At 40.2% G+C, this 16714-nt stretch overlaps 1 protein-coding gene across 12 annotated transcripts in view; it reads right to left on the bottom strand.

Moving 5' to 3' along the window:
• Positions 1–16714, bottom strand: part of cep170aa (centrosomal protein 170Aa) — a 184026-nt gene that overhangs the window by 58988 nt on the left and 108324 nt on the right. For all 12 annotated transcript variants that reach the window (XM_063055504.1, XM_063055506.1, XM_063055510.1 and 9 more), the window contains one exon: positions 2582–2737. In XM_063055504.1, the coding sequence (XP_062911574.1) occupies positions 2582–2737 (156 nt within the window). The remainder of the gene's footprint in view (positions 1–2581; positions 2738–16714) is intronic.

Genomic DNA, 16714 nt, shown 5'->3' with positions numbered 1-16714 from the left:
GGTGTGGTCTCACCAAGGCCTTGTACAACTGCAGTAGAACCTCCCTGCTCCTGTACTCGAATCCTCTTGCTACGAATGCCAACATACCATTCACCATTTTCACCGCCTGCTGTTCCTGCATGCCCACTTTCAATGACTGGTGTACAATGACACCCAGGTCTCGTTGCACCTCCCCTCTTCCTAATCGGCCACCATTCAGATAATAATCTGCTTTCCTGTTCTTGCCACCAAAGTGGATAACCCCACATTAAATTGCAACCGCCATGAATTTGCCTACTCACCTAACCTATCCAAGTCACCCTGCATCCTCTTAGCATCTTCCTCACAGCTAACACTACCGCCCAGCCTTGTGTCATCCGCAAACTTAGAGATGCTGTATTTAATTTCCATGTCTGAGTCATTAATATACATTTGTATATTGTTATCAACTGGGGTCCCAGCACTGAGTCTTGCGGTGCCCCACTAATTACTGCCTGCCATTCTGAAAAGGTCCTGTTTATTCCCACTCTTTGCTTCCTGTCTGCTAACCAATTCTCTATCCACATCAATACCTTACCCCCAATACCCTCATGACCCTCTGTCTTCTATGGGCAAGCCAGTTCTGAATCCAATTTGCCACTGATAAAGCTTAAAGGCAAGGTAGACACAGTATTGGATGCATAAGAGACTGCAGATGCTTAAATCTAGACAACAGACCACCTGCTGGAAGAAATCAGCACATCAAGTAGCATCTGTGAGAGGGGAAGGGGATCTGATGAAGGGCTTTGACTTGAAACATTCACAATTCTTTCTCCTCATAGATGCTTCTTGATCTGCTGAGCTCTTCCAGCAGATTGCTTGTATTAAAATTATTGTTGCCAATACTACATAGTTAAAATTGGGGACCAATTCAAACAGGAACAGAATAGCAAAATCAACAGGATTGTATGAAGAAACACAAAAGATTCTGCAGATGTTGGAAATTCAGTGTAACACACACACAGTGCTGGAAGAACTCAGCAGGTCAGGCAGCATCTGTGGAGAGATGGTTTGGGCACTGACCCTTCATGAGGACAAGCCTTGGCCCAAAACATTGACTATTTATCCCTCTTCACAGATACTGCCTGACTTACTGAGTTCCTCCTGCATTTTGTGGCCATGTGAAGATACAGAGATTGAAGCAATGTTTTGAAGAAAATTCAAAGTAAAAATAATGTTTTAAAATCAAGGCAATACAGTTTAGAAGTCAATGTTTGTAAGGGCACACAAAAGCAATAGCTAAACAGTACCTTGACTGTAGCGTTCACATTAACAAACATTGGAAAGATGGGAGGCCAACTCAGGTCACTGAAATAATAGTTTTAAAGTGAAGTTCTGGTTAAGAGTTTAAGCAGAAAACAAACTGAGCTATAAGCTATTTTGGTTGATTTTATGTTTGGACACGGATTGTTTTGATTATATAGTCACAAACTCAAGTTAGGATTTAAAATGAAACCATGGAGTTTTGAGTGTTTGTTGCGAAGATCATAGAAAAGAGCTCAGTTCTTCAGTTAGTGCTCAGACCTCAGATACTGGAAATCCAAAATAAAAAACAAAGGGAATTCCAGAAATTCTCAGGTCAATCAGTATCAAGGAGTTGATGAATAAACTTGATATTTTGGGTCAAGTTCTTTCATCAGAGATAGAAAAGTGAGAAGGCCAGTGAGTTTTAAGTTCCAAAGAGGGAGAAAGGTGGAGAGAATGAAGGGGATATCTGTAATAGGCTGCAAACCAAATGCAAAAAAAAAATTATTTTTAAAACTGTTAGTTGGAACAAAAATTATTCGGTCTACTGAGCATATTCAACATTTTGTTTTTGCTTCAGTTCTTCAGTATCTCCAGTTCTGGATAACTGACAATTCTAAGACATTGGCGAGGTCAAGAGAAATAGTTGCCAGGTTTGGCTTGAAGTCAGTGGGACTAATGCCATCCTCATCAATATCCGAACAGCACATTTCCAGCACAAGATATCAAAACATATCAGTAGTAGGCCAATACCGCCATCACTCAATTAACACATAATTTACAAATATTGCCTGACTGATGACTGATAACAGCTCAGGTAAATATTGGATGGAACTAGCTTAACTACTTGTATAAAGAAACTCTCAACATCTAGAAAATAATCAAGCCCTTATTTGCAATATTACAGGCTGCATCCATAAGAATAATTTTGGTTTAAAACATTTGGAAGTACCTCCTGTACCTCCTCCAAGGGCAGTAACAGGCTTGGAAGTAAGTACAGAGGAGATATCAGGAGTAAGTTGTTGTTGTTTTAACGCAGAGAGTGGTGAGTGTGTGGAATGGGCTGCCAGCAATGGTGATGGAGGCAGATACGATAGGGTCTTTTAAGAGACTTCTGGACGGGTATAGGGAGCACAGAAAAAGAAGGTTATGGGTAACCCTGGGTAATTTCTCAGGTAAGGACATGTTCGGCACAGCTTTGTGGGCCGAAGGGCCTGTATTGTACTGTAGGTTTTCTATGTTTCTATATCCTAACAGTACAGGATACATTAATTCATGCAAATACTAGAAATTTTGTCTGGTTTTCCATATGACTCACCTCAGAGTCATTCAAAAGTTCTTTACTGAGTTCTCCATTTCTTGCACCTGTTTCTTGTTCAGCAATATTATGTTTCCATTTGGTTTTTTGTTCAGCAATGACTGGTCTTGTTATACCACAGCCAGTGTAACTGGGGGACTCCACGACTCCAAACACCTATTTTTATAATAAGAGAAATTTATTAGAAATATGAGCTGCACAAATTAAACAAGGGCCATATTGTGGCTCTTTATCCTCAAATGCATATAATTAACCTTAGCATACTACTCTACTTCTAAGACTGTGTAAAATTAAAAGTTAACATATATACACTCAGTGGCCACTTTATTAGGTACAACAGCTTATTAATGAGAATACCTATCAGCCAATCATATGGCAGCATCTCAATGCATAAAAGTATGCAGACATGAAGAGGTTCAGTTGCTTTTCAGACCAAACATCTGAATGGGGAAGAAATGTGATCTCAGTGACTTTGACTGTGGTATGCTGGTGCCAGGTGGGGTGGTTTGAGCATCTCAGAAACTGTTGCTCTCCTAGGATTTTCACACACAACAGTCTCGAGAGTTTACAGAGAATGGCATGAGAAAGCAAAAAAAAAAAAAAAAAATCCAGTCAGTGATAGTTCTGTGGGTGAAAACACTTTGTTAATGAGAGTGGTCAGAGGAGAATGGCCAGACTGGTTCAAGCTGACAGGAAGCAGACAATAACTCAAATAACCACGCATTACAATTGTGGTGTGCAGAAGGGCATTTTTGAATGCACAACACATCAAACCTTGAAGTGGATGAGCTACAGCAGCAGAAGACCACACCTGATTTTACTCCTGTACCTGAAGGCCATAGACCATAAAACAAAGGAGCAGAAGTCAGCCATTCGGCCCAATGAGTCTGCTCCGCCATTTTATCATGAGCTGATCCATTCTCCCATTTAGTCCCACTCCCCCGCCTTCTCACCATAACCTTTGATGCCCTGGCTACTCAGATACCTATCAATCTCTGCCTTAAATACACCCAATGATTTGGCCTCCACTGCTGCCCGTGGCAACAAATTCCACAGATTCACCATCCTCTGGCTAAAAAAAATTCTTCTCATCGCTGTTCTGTCTGAATGGGCGCCCTTCAATCCTTAAGTCATGCCCTCTCGTACTAGACTCCCCCATCATGGGAAACAATTTTGCCACATCCACTCTGTCCATGCCTTTCAACATTTGAAATGTTTCTATGAGGTCCCCTGTCATTCTTCTAAACTCCAAGGAGTACAGTCCAAGAGCAGAAAAACGTTCCTCATATGTTAACCCTCTCATTCCCAGAATCATTCTAGCGAACCTTCTTTGTACCCTTTCCAACATCAGCACATCCTTTCTTAAATAAGGAGACCAAAACTGCCCACAGTACTCCAAGTGAGGTCTTACCAGTGCTTTATAGAGCCTCAACATCACATCCCTGCTCCTACACTTTAGTCCTCTAGAAATGAATGTCAACATTGCATTTGCCTTCTTCACCACCAACTCAACTTGGAGGTTAACCTTAAAGGTATCCTGCACAAGGACTCCCAAGTCCCATTGCATCTCAGAACTTTGAATTCTCTCCCCATTTAAATAATAATCTGCCCGTTTATTTCTTCTACCAAAGTGCATAACCATACACTTTCCAACATTGTATTTCATTTGCCACTTCTTTGCCCATTCTCCCAATCTATCCAAGTCTGTCTGCAGACTCTCTGTTTCCTCATCACTACCGGCCCCTCCACCTATCTTTGTATCATCAGCAAACTTAGCCACAAAGCCATCTATTCCATAATCCAAATCGTTGATGTACAACGTAAAAAGAAGCGGCCCCAACACAGACCCCTGTGGAACACCACTGGTAACTGGCAGCCAACCAGAATAGGATCCCTTTATTCCCACTCTGGTTGATTGGCAGGAAACAACGCTCTATCCACGTATGTAACTTTCCCGTAATTCCATGGGCTCTTATCCTGTTTAGTAGCCTTATGTGTGGCACCTTGTCAAAAGCCTTCTGAAAATCCAAATATACAACATCCACTGCATCTCCCTTGTCTAGCCTACTTGTAATTTCCTCAAAAAATTGCAATAGGTTTGTCAGGCAGGATTTTTCTTTAAGGAAACCATGCTGAGTTCTGCCTATCTTGTCATATGCCTCCACGTACTTCATAACTTCATCCTTGACAATCGACTCCAACAACTTCCCAACTACCGATGTCAAGCTAACAGGTCTACAATTTCCTTTTTGCTTTCCTGCCCCCTTCTTAAATAACGGAGTGACATTTGCAACCTAAAGAAATGGCCACTGAGTGTAAATGTACATCAAGACTTGTTGCAGGATATAGATTTAAATAGTTAAAACTTATAACCATAAAAATTGGTATGACTGATTTAAAATTTAAACAGGGGATATGCTTCACATGGTGTGGCACTACCAACATTGTGTCACTGAAAAAGGAAAGAACTAGCAGCCCAGTCGATATATCCATGAAACACCGTAGCCAATAACCCCCTAAATTGTATTCATCCATCTGGAGATCAACACTGGTTTATTGCAGGTTGAGCATGAATAAGACAGGCACACACTTTAATGAGATACCAACCTAGTTGAACAATTATATTATTTAACTGAATGACCTCTGGATGTCTTTAAACATCTATGTAGTCTTTTAATCAAGACTTGGAGCACAGTTGATCACACTTCATCTCTTAAAACCTCCAGCATTTCTGAATAGTCAGAATGTACAGCTAGCATGGATTAATAGATTATGTTTGATACAGACAATTTTATTTTTTTCTTTAATGGCAGTTAATCTTTAGGATTAAAAAAGCTTCCATAATGTATTAAATAAATATGGAATTACAGAAGTAACTTGGCAAGAGTACATTGGTTAAAAATTCACAAAACTGATGCAAAACAGTTGCAGAAATATTGGGTAAATAGTGTGGATTCCAGTAAATTGGGACACATTGAACTAGTACATTTTGGCCCAGTTGAGCAGTTGCCCCAATTAACAAAAGTTTCATGGAAATAGTTTTTAAAAAAAGTATAAAAAGGACAAACTACAGTTAAACTGAGTAACAAATTATGCATTTAAATGAAATACAGAACAAATCAGAACACTACCAATACTACTAGAGGTTGTCAGTCGTATCCAATGATGATAGGAAACCTGTGTGGGAGGGTTTTTAAAGTGGAAAAGCCATTGCACTCGGGCATTGCTACTGTCTTGACCTCAGAAGTCCTGATCAAGTGGTACAAACAAGCAGCACAACAGTGGCTGCAGTGGATGACTATGACTTCTTCTGTGTCTTGTCATAGTCTTCACTCTGCATGGAGCGTTTCAGAACCACCTTCCTGACTGTGGATTTCACTGTGCAGTTGGCCGGAGTTGTCTTTGCACACAAGGACAGGAATGTTCCCATCTCACTGGGGTACGAGACCCAATGGCTATCCTTACCTTGTTTAGCCCGCTTGTTGAAATGGTGTACTGCCAATCATCAGTGACAAAGATCATGACTTGTTCAACACACACAACTGATGCCACTTAAAAACTATTCACTCCAAACATGGTGTAGAGTCTAACCACACAAGTACATGCGACTGATGCTAGTTAGAACTTGTTTGCAAGTCTTCTTCCCCAATTAAATGGTATAGTGTCCCAAATAAACGGCTGTCCTGATTACCCAATGGTCCAATTAACTGGAATCCACTGTATTTAAATTGGTAAAATGTAGCAAGTGAAAGGGAGAATAAAACCACAGCTATGAGGATCCATGCAGCATTCGGTGACCTTGTGATCTCTGTCTCGGAGTCCGATATCAGGCTGTTTTTCAAGAGGGTGAACCCTTGCAAAGCCACAGGGCTTATTGGAGTACAAGGTAAGGCTCAGAAGACCTGTGCCAATTAACTTGCAGGGGTATTCAAAGACATTTTCAGTCCCTCACTGCTACAGATGGGAGTTCCCACCTGTTTCAAAAGGGCAACAATTACACTAATGCCCAAAGAACAGTAGTGTCAGCTGCCTTAACGACTATCCTCCAGTAGCACTCACATCTATGGTGATGAAATGCTTTGAAAGATTAGGCATGGCTAGAATCAACTTCCGTCTCAGGAAGGACCTGGACCAACAGCAATTTGCATACCACCATAACAGGTCTACATCAGATGCAATATCAATGGCTTTCCATGCAGCCTTGGATCACCTGGACAACGCAAATACCTATGTCAGGATGCTGTTTATTGACTACATCTCAGCATTTAACACCATCATTCCTACAGTCCTGATCAAAAAGGTACAGATGCAGAGGCACAGCTCAAATGCTATCTATAAATTTGCTGATGATACAATCATTATTGGCAGAATTTCAGGTGGTGATAAAAGAGTGAACAGGAGTAAGATATACCAGTTAGTTGAGTGGTGTCGCAGCAACAACGTCAGCAAGACTGAAGAGCAGATTGTGGACTTCAGTAAGAGTAAGAAGAGGGAACACAAATCAATCCTCAGAGGGATCAGAAGTGGAGAAAGTGAGCGATTTCAAGTTCCTGGGTGTCAATATCTGAGGGCCTAAACTGGACGCAGCATATCAATGCAGAGACAAAATCAGATTTATTATCAGCATATGGCATGAAATTTGTTAACTAAGCAGCAGCAGTTCAATGTAATACATAGTATAGAAGAAAAAATAAAACAAAATAAAATGATAATAGTAAATAAATAAATCACAATATACGTATATTGAATAGATCAAAAATCGTGCAAAAAAACAGATACTATGTATAAGAAAAAGTGAGGTAGTGTCCAAGGATTCAATGTCCATTTAGGAATCGGATGGCAGAGGGGAAGAAGCTGTTCCTGAATCACTGAGTGTGTGCCTTCAGGCTTCTGTCCCTCCTACCTGATGGTAACAGTGAGAAAAGGGCATGCCCTGGGTGCTGGAGGTCCTTAATAATGGACGCTGCCCTTCTGAGACACTGCTTCTTGAAGATGTCCTGGGTACTTTGTAGGATAGTGCCCAAGATGGAACCAACTAAATTTATGACCCTCTGCAGCTTTTCTCGGTCTTGTGCAGTCGTGCACGCACCCCCCGCCCCCCCCCAATACCAGAGAGTGATGCAGCCTGTCAGAATGCTCTCCATGGTACATCTATAGAAGTTTTTGAGTGTATTTGTTGACATACCAAATCTCTTCAAACTCCTAATTAAGTATAGCCGCTGTCTTGCCTTCTTTATAACTGCATTGATATGTTGGGACCAGGTTAGATCCTCAGAGATCCTGACACCCAGAAACTTGAAACTGCTCACTCTCTCCTCTTCTGATTTCTCTATGACGATTGGTATGTGTTCCTTCAACTTACCCTTCCTGAAGTCCACAACCAGTTCTTTCGTCTTACTGACGTCGAGTGCCAGGTTGTTGCTGTGGCATCACTCCACTAGTTGGCATATCTCACTCCTGTACACCCTCTCGTCACCACCTGAGATACTACCAAGAATGGTTGTATCATCAGCAAACTTATAAATGGTATTTGAGTTATGCCTAGCCACACAGTCATGTGTATATAAACAGTAGAGCAGTGGGCTAAGCACACACCCCTGAAGTGCACCAGTGTTGATTGTCAGTGAGGAAGATATATTATCACCAATCCGCACAGATTGTGGTCTTCCAGTTTGGAAGTCGAGGATCCAAATGCAGAGGGAGGTACACAGGCCCAGGTTCTGAAACTTCTCAATCAAGATTGTGGGAATGATGGTATTAAATGCTGAGCTATAGTCAATGAACAGCATCCTATATATATATATATATATATATATATATATATATACACACACACACACACACACACACACATTTAATGTAATTCAGTTTTTTCCTCTATATTTATCATGCATTTCATTGTACTGCTGCTATAAAGTTAACAGATTTCATGACATATGCCGGTGATATTAAACCTGATTCTGATGTGGAATCTTGTAAGGCTTTTGTACCATTTCCCATATTAATACAGGACTAAAAACCAGGTTTGTTCTGTCACACACATGAGGCAGTATTGCAAGCTGTACAAACTGGTGTACTAAAGTATAAAACCATTAATAATTTAACAGATTAGGCCATGGTAAAACACTGACTTCAATCCAGCAAACTCTGAAGCTACAAAAGGGGAGAAATGCATTTTCTGAACAGTGACAAGCAATAGTGGTCTGAAGTGATGATGTTCGCGTCATTAATATGACATGAACAAGTACAGTTAATCCAACAGGTTTATCCAATAAGCAGGCCTTTATATAAAATGGACACATGCAGAAGTTATGCAGCAACTCAATGAAGACACTAGGACAAGTGACATTCTGCAAGGATAGATTAGTCTTAGAGAAAAATCAAGAGGGAAGAACCAAAACTAAACTGCCTGAAAATGTTAAATTCCAGGAGCAAAAACTAACAAAGTGCTCTCTAGAATTTAGGAAGTCATCGAATAATTTTATTGAAATTTCTGAAGTATTAAAGGGAATGCATAACTTATTTATTTAGCAATACAATGCAAAGTAGGCCCTTCGATCCACACTGCCTCAGCAACCCTCGACAAACCCAAATCTCCTGATCCTAATCACAGGACAACGTAGCTACACTACCTTGGCACCAATAATAGATGAATGTAACTTATTTCTGCTTTTGGGGAGGCTGAGTCCAGAATTTCAGGCTTAAGCTGCAGAGCTAGGCCTTTGAAAAATGAAATTAATTAACATCTATTGTCACAATTAACCAGCATTTCAATTCATTATCTAAAAGTTTAATATACTGTATTCAAAAAAGAGATTGTCAGAATCAGAGGTTTTAATGCTAGCAACAAAAATGCCCCAGTGTCAAAATTAATTTTTATTTGTAAGAATGACAAAACCACTGTTAATGTAATACCATGACACGTGATTACTTGGGATAAGCTACAAAGAAAATTATTGAAGGAATTCTCAAAAAAAAAGGACAAGTACATTAAAGTGAAGGCCATTAAAGAGCAGATGAATTAAGGAATAAAACAGAAGACAAAACAGTTAAACTCTGCGAAGTGTATGAAGACTTTTCAGCTCTCAAAAGAAACTGACACACTTCAAGATTTAAAAGCATTCATAAGTGCTGTTAGCAAGACTACTTCTTTTATCCAAAATAGATGGAATAAATCTATTCCTTATTAAACTTAGTCCAAATGTACTAACAAATATAAATCAATGGCCTGCTAGAGGGCATTAGAACAATTGTGACCATTCAGACCTCAGCTGATAAAAAATATCTACATTAACCTCACACAATATACAACTTCCTTTCTGGATGGATTATATACAACTGCGGATTGCCCATGCAAGAAGATGAGAGAGAGCAGAAGGCCATGGAAGGCGCTAAGAAATTCAGTCACCATACCGTAGTCATAACAAATCAAACAGCCTTATTTCTGACAACACACTTCAATTTTTTTCCAGAAGAAATTGCTATTGAGGCCAACCTGAGATTACGTAGCATCCGAAAATAAAAACAAACTAAGTCAGTGAATGAATGTAGGAAGGACTTTTGCTCAGAGAAACTGAATGTGTGTTTGTCAGATGTCAGCAGCTTTTCTGACAATGTTAATTGCAAATGAAAACAGCTTTCTGAAAAAAGTTATCTAAACTGTAAAAGAGCTCCGAGATGCATAGGGCTATGGATGGCTAGCGAGGACAACATATGATTTGCAATAGTTTGGTCTTGAAATATATGATGAGGAATGTTATTGTTAATTATTGGGACAGTTGAATATGAAAGAAGAAAAGGCTATGTTTCAATGACAAAGGACATCGGTGAAACCTATTCTGTAGTATTGTGTACACCATTAGACTCTTACTTGTGGATGTCAATACCTGTATGATACAAAGATTTAGTATACTAGCACTTGGGATGGATTGTCACATGAGCGGGAGTTGGACTAAGCTGCACAAGCTCGAACAGAAACAAAACATGCTGGAGGTACTTAGTTGGTCAGGTATCAGAGAAGAGAACAAATAGGGCCAATGTTTCAGGTCAAGGTCCCTTCATCAGAACTGGAAATGTGAGAAAAGAGCAGTTTTCAGTTTCAAAAGAAGAGAAAACAGAAAGAACAACCAAAAGACCAGTGGCAGGTTACAAACCAAAGCTGTCAAGTAAACAATTATTTTAAAGGCCACTAATCAGAGACTTAAAAAAAACTTTTAAAAAAAAGTACAACCACTTCTGTAGAGAAGAAGGAAACTAGTAACATTGAAACTAATAATTTCATATTACGTCATGAGACCTGCACCATGCCCAGATGGATGATAAAGTGACATTCCTTTATTAATGGTTGGCATGGTAGCTTAGTAGTTAACACAATACTTTACAGTGCAGGTGACCCGGGTTCAATTCCCACTGCTGTCTGTAAGGAGTTTGGCCATTCTCCCCATGGCCACGTGGGTTTCCTCAGGTACTCCAATTTCCTCCCACAGTCCAAAGACTTACTGGTTGGTAGGTTAATTGGTCATTGTAACTTGTCCCGTGAATAGGCTTGGATTAAACTGGGGGATTGCTGAGTGGTGTGGCTTGGGGACTGGAAGGGCTTATTCTGCACTATCTCAATAAATGAAGAAAATAAAAATTACTCTGTGTATCACTGGAACAACCTACGAGGCCAAGGACCAAAGTCAGAAGAAGCATGGGATGAAGAATGAAAGTGACTAGTGGCTGGAAGTTCAGGGTTGTGCTAGCTATTTAACTTTAACACTAGGAAAAAGCTGTTACATAAAAAACCCACACTTTTAACAAAAAACTGAACTGATGCTGACAGCAGGAGTTAGGGAACTTGAATACATTTCCAGAACTATCAACAGAGGAATATAGTTGATTTGCGTAGACAAACTGTCAAGTGACCTTGGTTACAGTAGTCTTTCTGCACTTCATATGCAGCTGAAACAAATAAGGAAAAAGTAGGAATATGTTTTTTTTCCAGGTATTACACAACAATCTGTCACGACTTTTCAGATTAAAGGGTGCTGAGACAGTTGCACACGATAATCACCTGGCTTTAATTCATGCTAGACTTGAGTGCACAACCTGGGATGTGGCTTTAACCATAATTGTTCATTAACCACAGAACAAGGTTTCAAGATCTAACTTTGAAAGCATGGTCAATTTGACATTGAAACTATTAATCTCATCTGAACATATATCAGTACAATAAGTTAAACATTTACCACGAGTACTACAAATACTTTATTCCTAAACCGTCTATAGAACTCAGAAGATATTTGAAACAAAACCAAATGTTTGATGGTAAAATGTATTATGTATTTAGGTTACGTTCAGGTATTCTTATAGAATTCTTTTATGACTTGAACTCAAAAATCAAATGCAAAAGTCTTCATCAGTCCTGACAAAGGGTTTCGGCCTGAAACATTGACTCTATTCTTTTCAGTTGATGCTGCCTGACTTGCTGAGTTCCTCCAGCATTTTGTATGTAGACCTTGCCGAATTCAATATGGAAGTAGGATCATGCTCAGTGGTATGGTCAGTCCCAAATCCACTAATCAGTAAGTATATTTTGAGATCAAGTGACTGTACTTTATCATTGTACTTATGATCATACGAATACAAGTTAATACTGAACAGGTGATTTTCGCTAATTAATTGCCACCTGCTGAATATCTTGTCATCTATATACTATTAAAACTCTCATGCTCTGTCTGTCTGTTTGTGACCTTCAATTAGTGCAAACGCTGCATTACAGTGGCACTTCTTTCCACTAAATCAAATTAAAATGTGCTTACAGAATGCAGGCAAAGTTCAGGGTTATATATTCATATAAAATTGCTCATTCGCCAAAAATCAAAGGGCTGCCTTTCACCCGAGACCTGATCGGCCATCATGGAGACCGCAACGCCACACCACAGCGCATGCGCACGGCCAGCCTCAGCAGCGCCTCACCATGCTCACAGCAGCCACACTGACTGTAGCAAAAGGGCAGGGCTATCACGTCCATTTAGGAGAGCACCATCATCAAGAAACAACAGCATCCTGGAGGCTTTGGTGTTACTGCTTCCTATCTTCTATCAAGCATTAGGGTAAGAATATATGGATAGCCTAATTATGTCGCGTGGAAAGAGAAGGGGGACATTATGGTCAAGAGATGACGCCAAACATCGTCGGGAAGCGACAAGAAGAGGGAGAGAACAACAATCGCATGAGGCCAGGGCCGCATGACTCCAGGATCAAAGAGTCAGGACAAAAATGATGAGACAGAGGAGGACAGGCATGCTCATTTCCAAAATGACAACAATAGGCACAGAGAGAGGAGGGAACAAGAATCCGATCAGGCCAGGGCCGCACGACTCCAGGATCAGAGGGAAAAAAACAAATGATAGAAGAGATAAAGAGATGAAGGATGAAAGGGCTGCGCGTCTCCAGAATGACAAAACCAGGCAGAGGAGGAGGAGAGGGGAAGAGACAGAGGATAAAAGGAAAGATCAACTTGAGAATATGCGGCACAGAGTAATTATTGCAAGAGATGTGGTCATAAAAAGTGTCCTTCGTTAAACGAGGAGGAGCAATATTTGTCTTGCTACGCGTCTTTCTTCTTTAGTACACTGAGTTCTTCTTCAATTTCCAAAGCATATCACATCACGTTGCACTACCTTTCTCTCAAAAGGTGCCCCAACGGGTCACCCAGTTGTCTATTCATATTAAGAATCAGTGTAACCATTTATTTACAACCACTTCCCAAGGACTGACTTAGGAAACATCAAAAACAGATTTGTTTCTTATTAACAAATTGGGGTGGAGGAGAAATTATTATCAAGATTGGTGTTCATTCCACTTTCTTAACTGGTTTTAAACTTACAACTTTCTAGTCTATTTTAGAAGAGTTGTTTTGTAGCAAAATATAGAGCAATTATTTTCCTTACAGGACCATCAATGAAGCATATAGATTTTTAAAGCAGTGGTTATATGGACGCAACTTCTGACACTACTAAATTCTAAATTTAATTAACTCCATTTAAATTATCTATTTGCCATGAGGTTTGAACTCGTAATCTTAAATTAGTCTAGGTTTCTAATTCAGTAACATACAGTTTTACCATACCTATAAGGACATAGCATTTCTTTTGCACTCAAGGCAAATGTCACAATTAGATTTAGACATTTTGAGTAGCATTTCATCTGATGATGCAGAGTACATATTGAGTGTTAATAATGTGCTGCAACTTCTGGAGAGCAGCAAATGATGGGATGGGACATCCCATACTTTTAGCAGTTGTTAAAGACTCCCTGCCTGTTCCCTATTTGACTACAGACCAACCAGATTGGCAGAAGTTGGAAGGTTTTAATTGCAGACACAAAGAGGAAAAAAAGAGGTCAGGGAACAGGACACCAGATGAAGTTGGAAGTAGAATACATTTTAAAAATAATTACATGACAAAGGCACAAAAAGGACTAGTGCAGCTATAAATGACAACTACGTAAGTATGATTAGCCCCAGGTATTGAACAAAAATGGGAGAACAGTTGACATCCTAACCAATATTTTCCCCCTGTACACCACCTCATATAATCCAGACACTATTCTTCCTCCCTCCTCACCCCATACCAGTTTCCTCCATCTAGATGCTTAAAATACATTATCCTGAACAATAGAAACTGGAAATATATCAATGACCTGAAGCATGGATCTTCAAGTTCAAGTTTATTGTCACCCGACTGTACATTAATACAGCCAAACGAAATAATGTTTCTCCAGACCATGATGCACCCACAAAACATTTCATGCACAGTACATAAACCAAAAAGTATCATTAATAAAGTTAATAAAATATAATTTCTCATCTACAGCTACAAGAAAAGTTTGTGAACCTTTTGCAATAACCTGAATTTCTGCGTTAATTACTAAAAAAGTGGTCTGATCTTCATCTAAGTCACAATAATAGACAAATTCAATCCGCCAAAACTAATAACACACAAGTAATTGTACTTCTCATGTTGTTGTTGAACATATGGTTTAATCATTCACAGTCCAGTCGGTAAAAAAGTATGTGAACCTTTGTATTTAATAACTTATAGAATCTTCTTTAGCAGCAATAGCCTCCACCAAACACTTCCTGTAGCTGCTCATCAGACTTGAACAATGGTGAGGAGGAATTTTAGACCATTCTGCCATACAAAACTGTTCTAGTTCCACAAGACCATAAGATATATGAGCAGAATTAGTCCATCTGGTCCATCGCGTCTGCTCCGCCATTTCAACATGGCTGATCTAATTTTCCTCTCAGCCCCAATCTCCTGCCTTCTCCCCATATCCCTTCATGCCCTGACCAATCAGGAATCTATCAAACTCTGCCTTAAATATACAAAGACTTAGCCTCCACAGCTGCCTGTGACAATGAATTCCATAGATTCACCATGCTCTGGCTAAAGAATTCCTTCTCATCTTGGTTCTAAATGGACATCTCTCTACCCTGAGGCTGTGTCCTCTGGTCTTAGATTCTCCCACCATGGGAAACATCCTCTCCACATCCACTCTACTGAGGCCTTTCAACATCTGATAGGTTTCAATGTGATCCCCACTCATTCTTCTGAATGAAAGTGAGTACAGGCCAAGAGCCATCAAACGTTCCTCACTAGACAAGCCTTTCAATCCCCAAATCATTTTTGTGAACCTCCTTTGAATTCTCCCCAGTTTCAGCATATCCTTTAAGATGTGTGACCCAAACCTGCTCACAATACTCCAAGTGCGGCCTCACGTGTGCTTTATAAAGTTTCAACATTACATCCTTGCTTTTATATTCTAGTCCTCTTGAAATGAATCCTTCCTCACCAAGAACTCAACCTGCAAATTAACCTTCAGGGAATCCTTGCACAAGGACTCCCTAGTTCCCTTGCACCTCAGATTTATGTATTTTCTCTCCATTTAGAAAATAGACAACCCTTTCATTTCTTCTACCAAAGTGCATGAGCATACACTTCTCCTCACTGTACTCCATCTGCCATTTCTTTGCCCATTCTCCTAATCTGTCCACTCCTTCTGTAGCCTCTCTACTTCCTCAAAACAACCTGCTCCTCCACCTATCTTCATATCATCTGCAAACTTTGCGACAAAGCCATCAATTCCATTATGCAAATCATAGACACATAACCTAAAAAGAATCGGTCCCAACACTGACCCCTGCGGAACACCATTAGTCACCGGCAGCCAGCCAGAAAAGGCTTCATTTATTCTTTCTTTCTGCCTCCTGCCAATCAGCCACTGCTTTTTCCATGCTAGGATCTTTCCTGCAATACCATGGACTCATAGCTTGTTAACTAGCCTTATGCATGGCACCTTGTCAAAGGCCTTCTGAAAGTCCAAGTACACAAGATCCACTGATTCTCCTTTGTCCAACCTGCTTGTTATTTCTTCAAAGAATTGCAACTGATTTGTCAGACAAGATTTTCCCTTCAGGAAATCATGCTGACTACGGGCTACTTTATCAGTGCTTCCAAGTTGACGTCATGTGGAGGCTTGCATGCTTCAAGGACTCCATCAGGCAATGCCAACTCAGGGAAACTCACAATGTAACAGCTGTGGACGAGATGCCAGACGAAGATTGATCCAATCCTGGCTCCCAACTAGACAGACTTGCGTCTGCTCCTCCTGGGCCACACTTCATCATGAATCAGCCAACCAATTAGAAGTGTGAAGAGAAAACCACCTGGCATATGAAACAACAACAACAACAAATACCCTGAGACCTCATCCTTAATAATTGACTCCAACATTTTCCCAACCACTGAGGTCAGACTAACTGGCCTATAGTTTCCTTTCTTTTGCCCCTCTCCCTTCTTTAAGAGTGGAGTGACATTTACAATTTTCCAGTCTTCTGGAACCAATCCAATATCTAATGATTCTTGAAAGATCATTACTAATACCTCTTTCAGAACTCTGGGGTGTACACTGTCTGGTCCAGGTGTCTTATCTACCTTCAGACCTTTCAGTTTCCCGAGAACCTTCTCTCTAGTTATGGTAGCTTCATATATTTCAACTCCGCCCCCCGCCCCCCCATCCCGCAACCTGGAACTTCCACCAAACTGCTAGTGCCTTCCACTGATGCAGTGAAGACTGATAAAA

This window comes from Mobula hypostoma, chromosome 8, assembly GCF_963921235.1.
Source record: "Mobula hypostoma chromosome 8, sMobHyp1.1, whole genome shotgun sequence".
NCBI classification, from domain to species: Eukaryota; Metazoa; Chordata; class Chondrichthyes; order Myliobatiformes; family Myliobatidae; genus Mobula; species Mobula hypostoma.
Note: the sequence above shows the minus strand (reverse complement) of the source record. Positions and strands in the feature narration are given on the sequence as shown.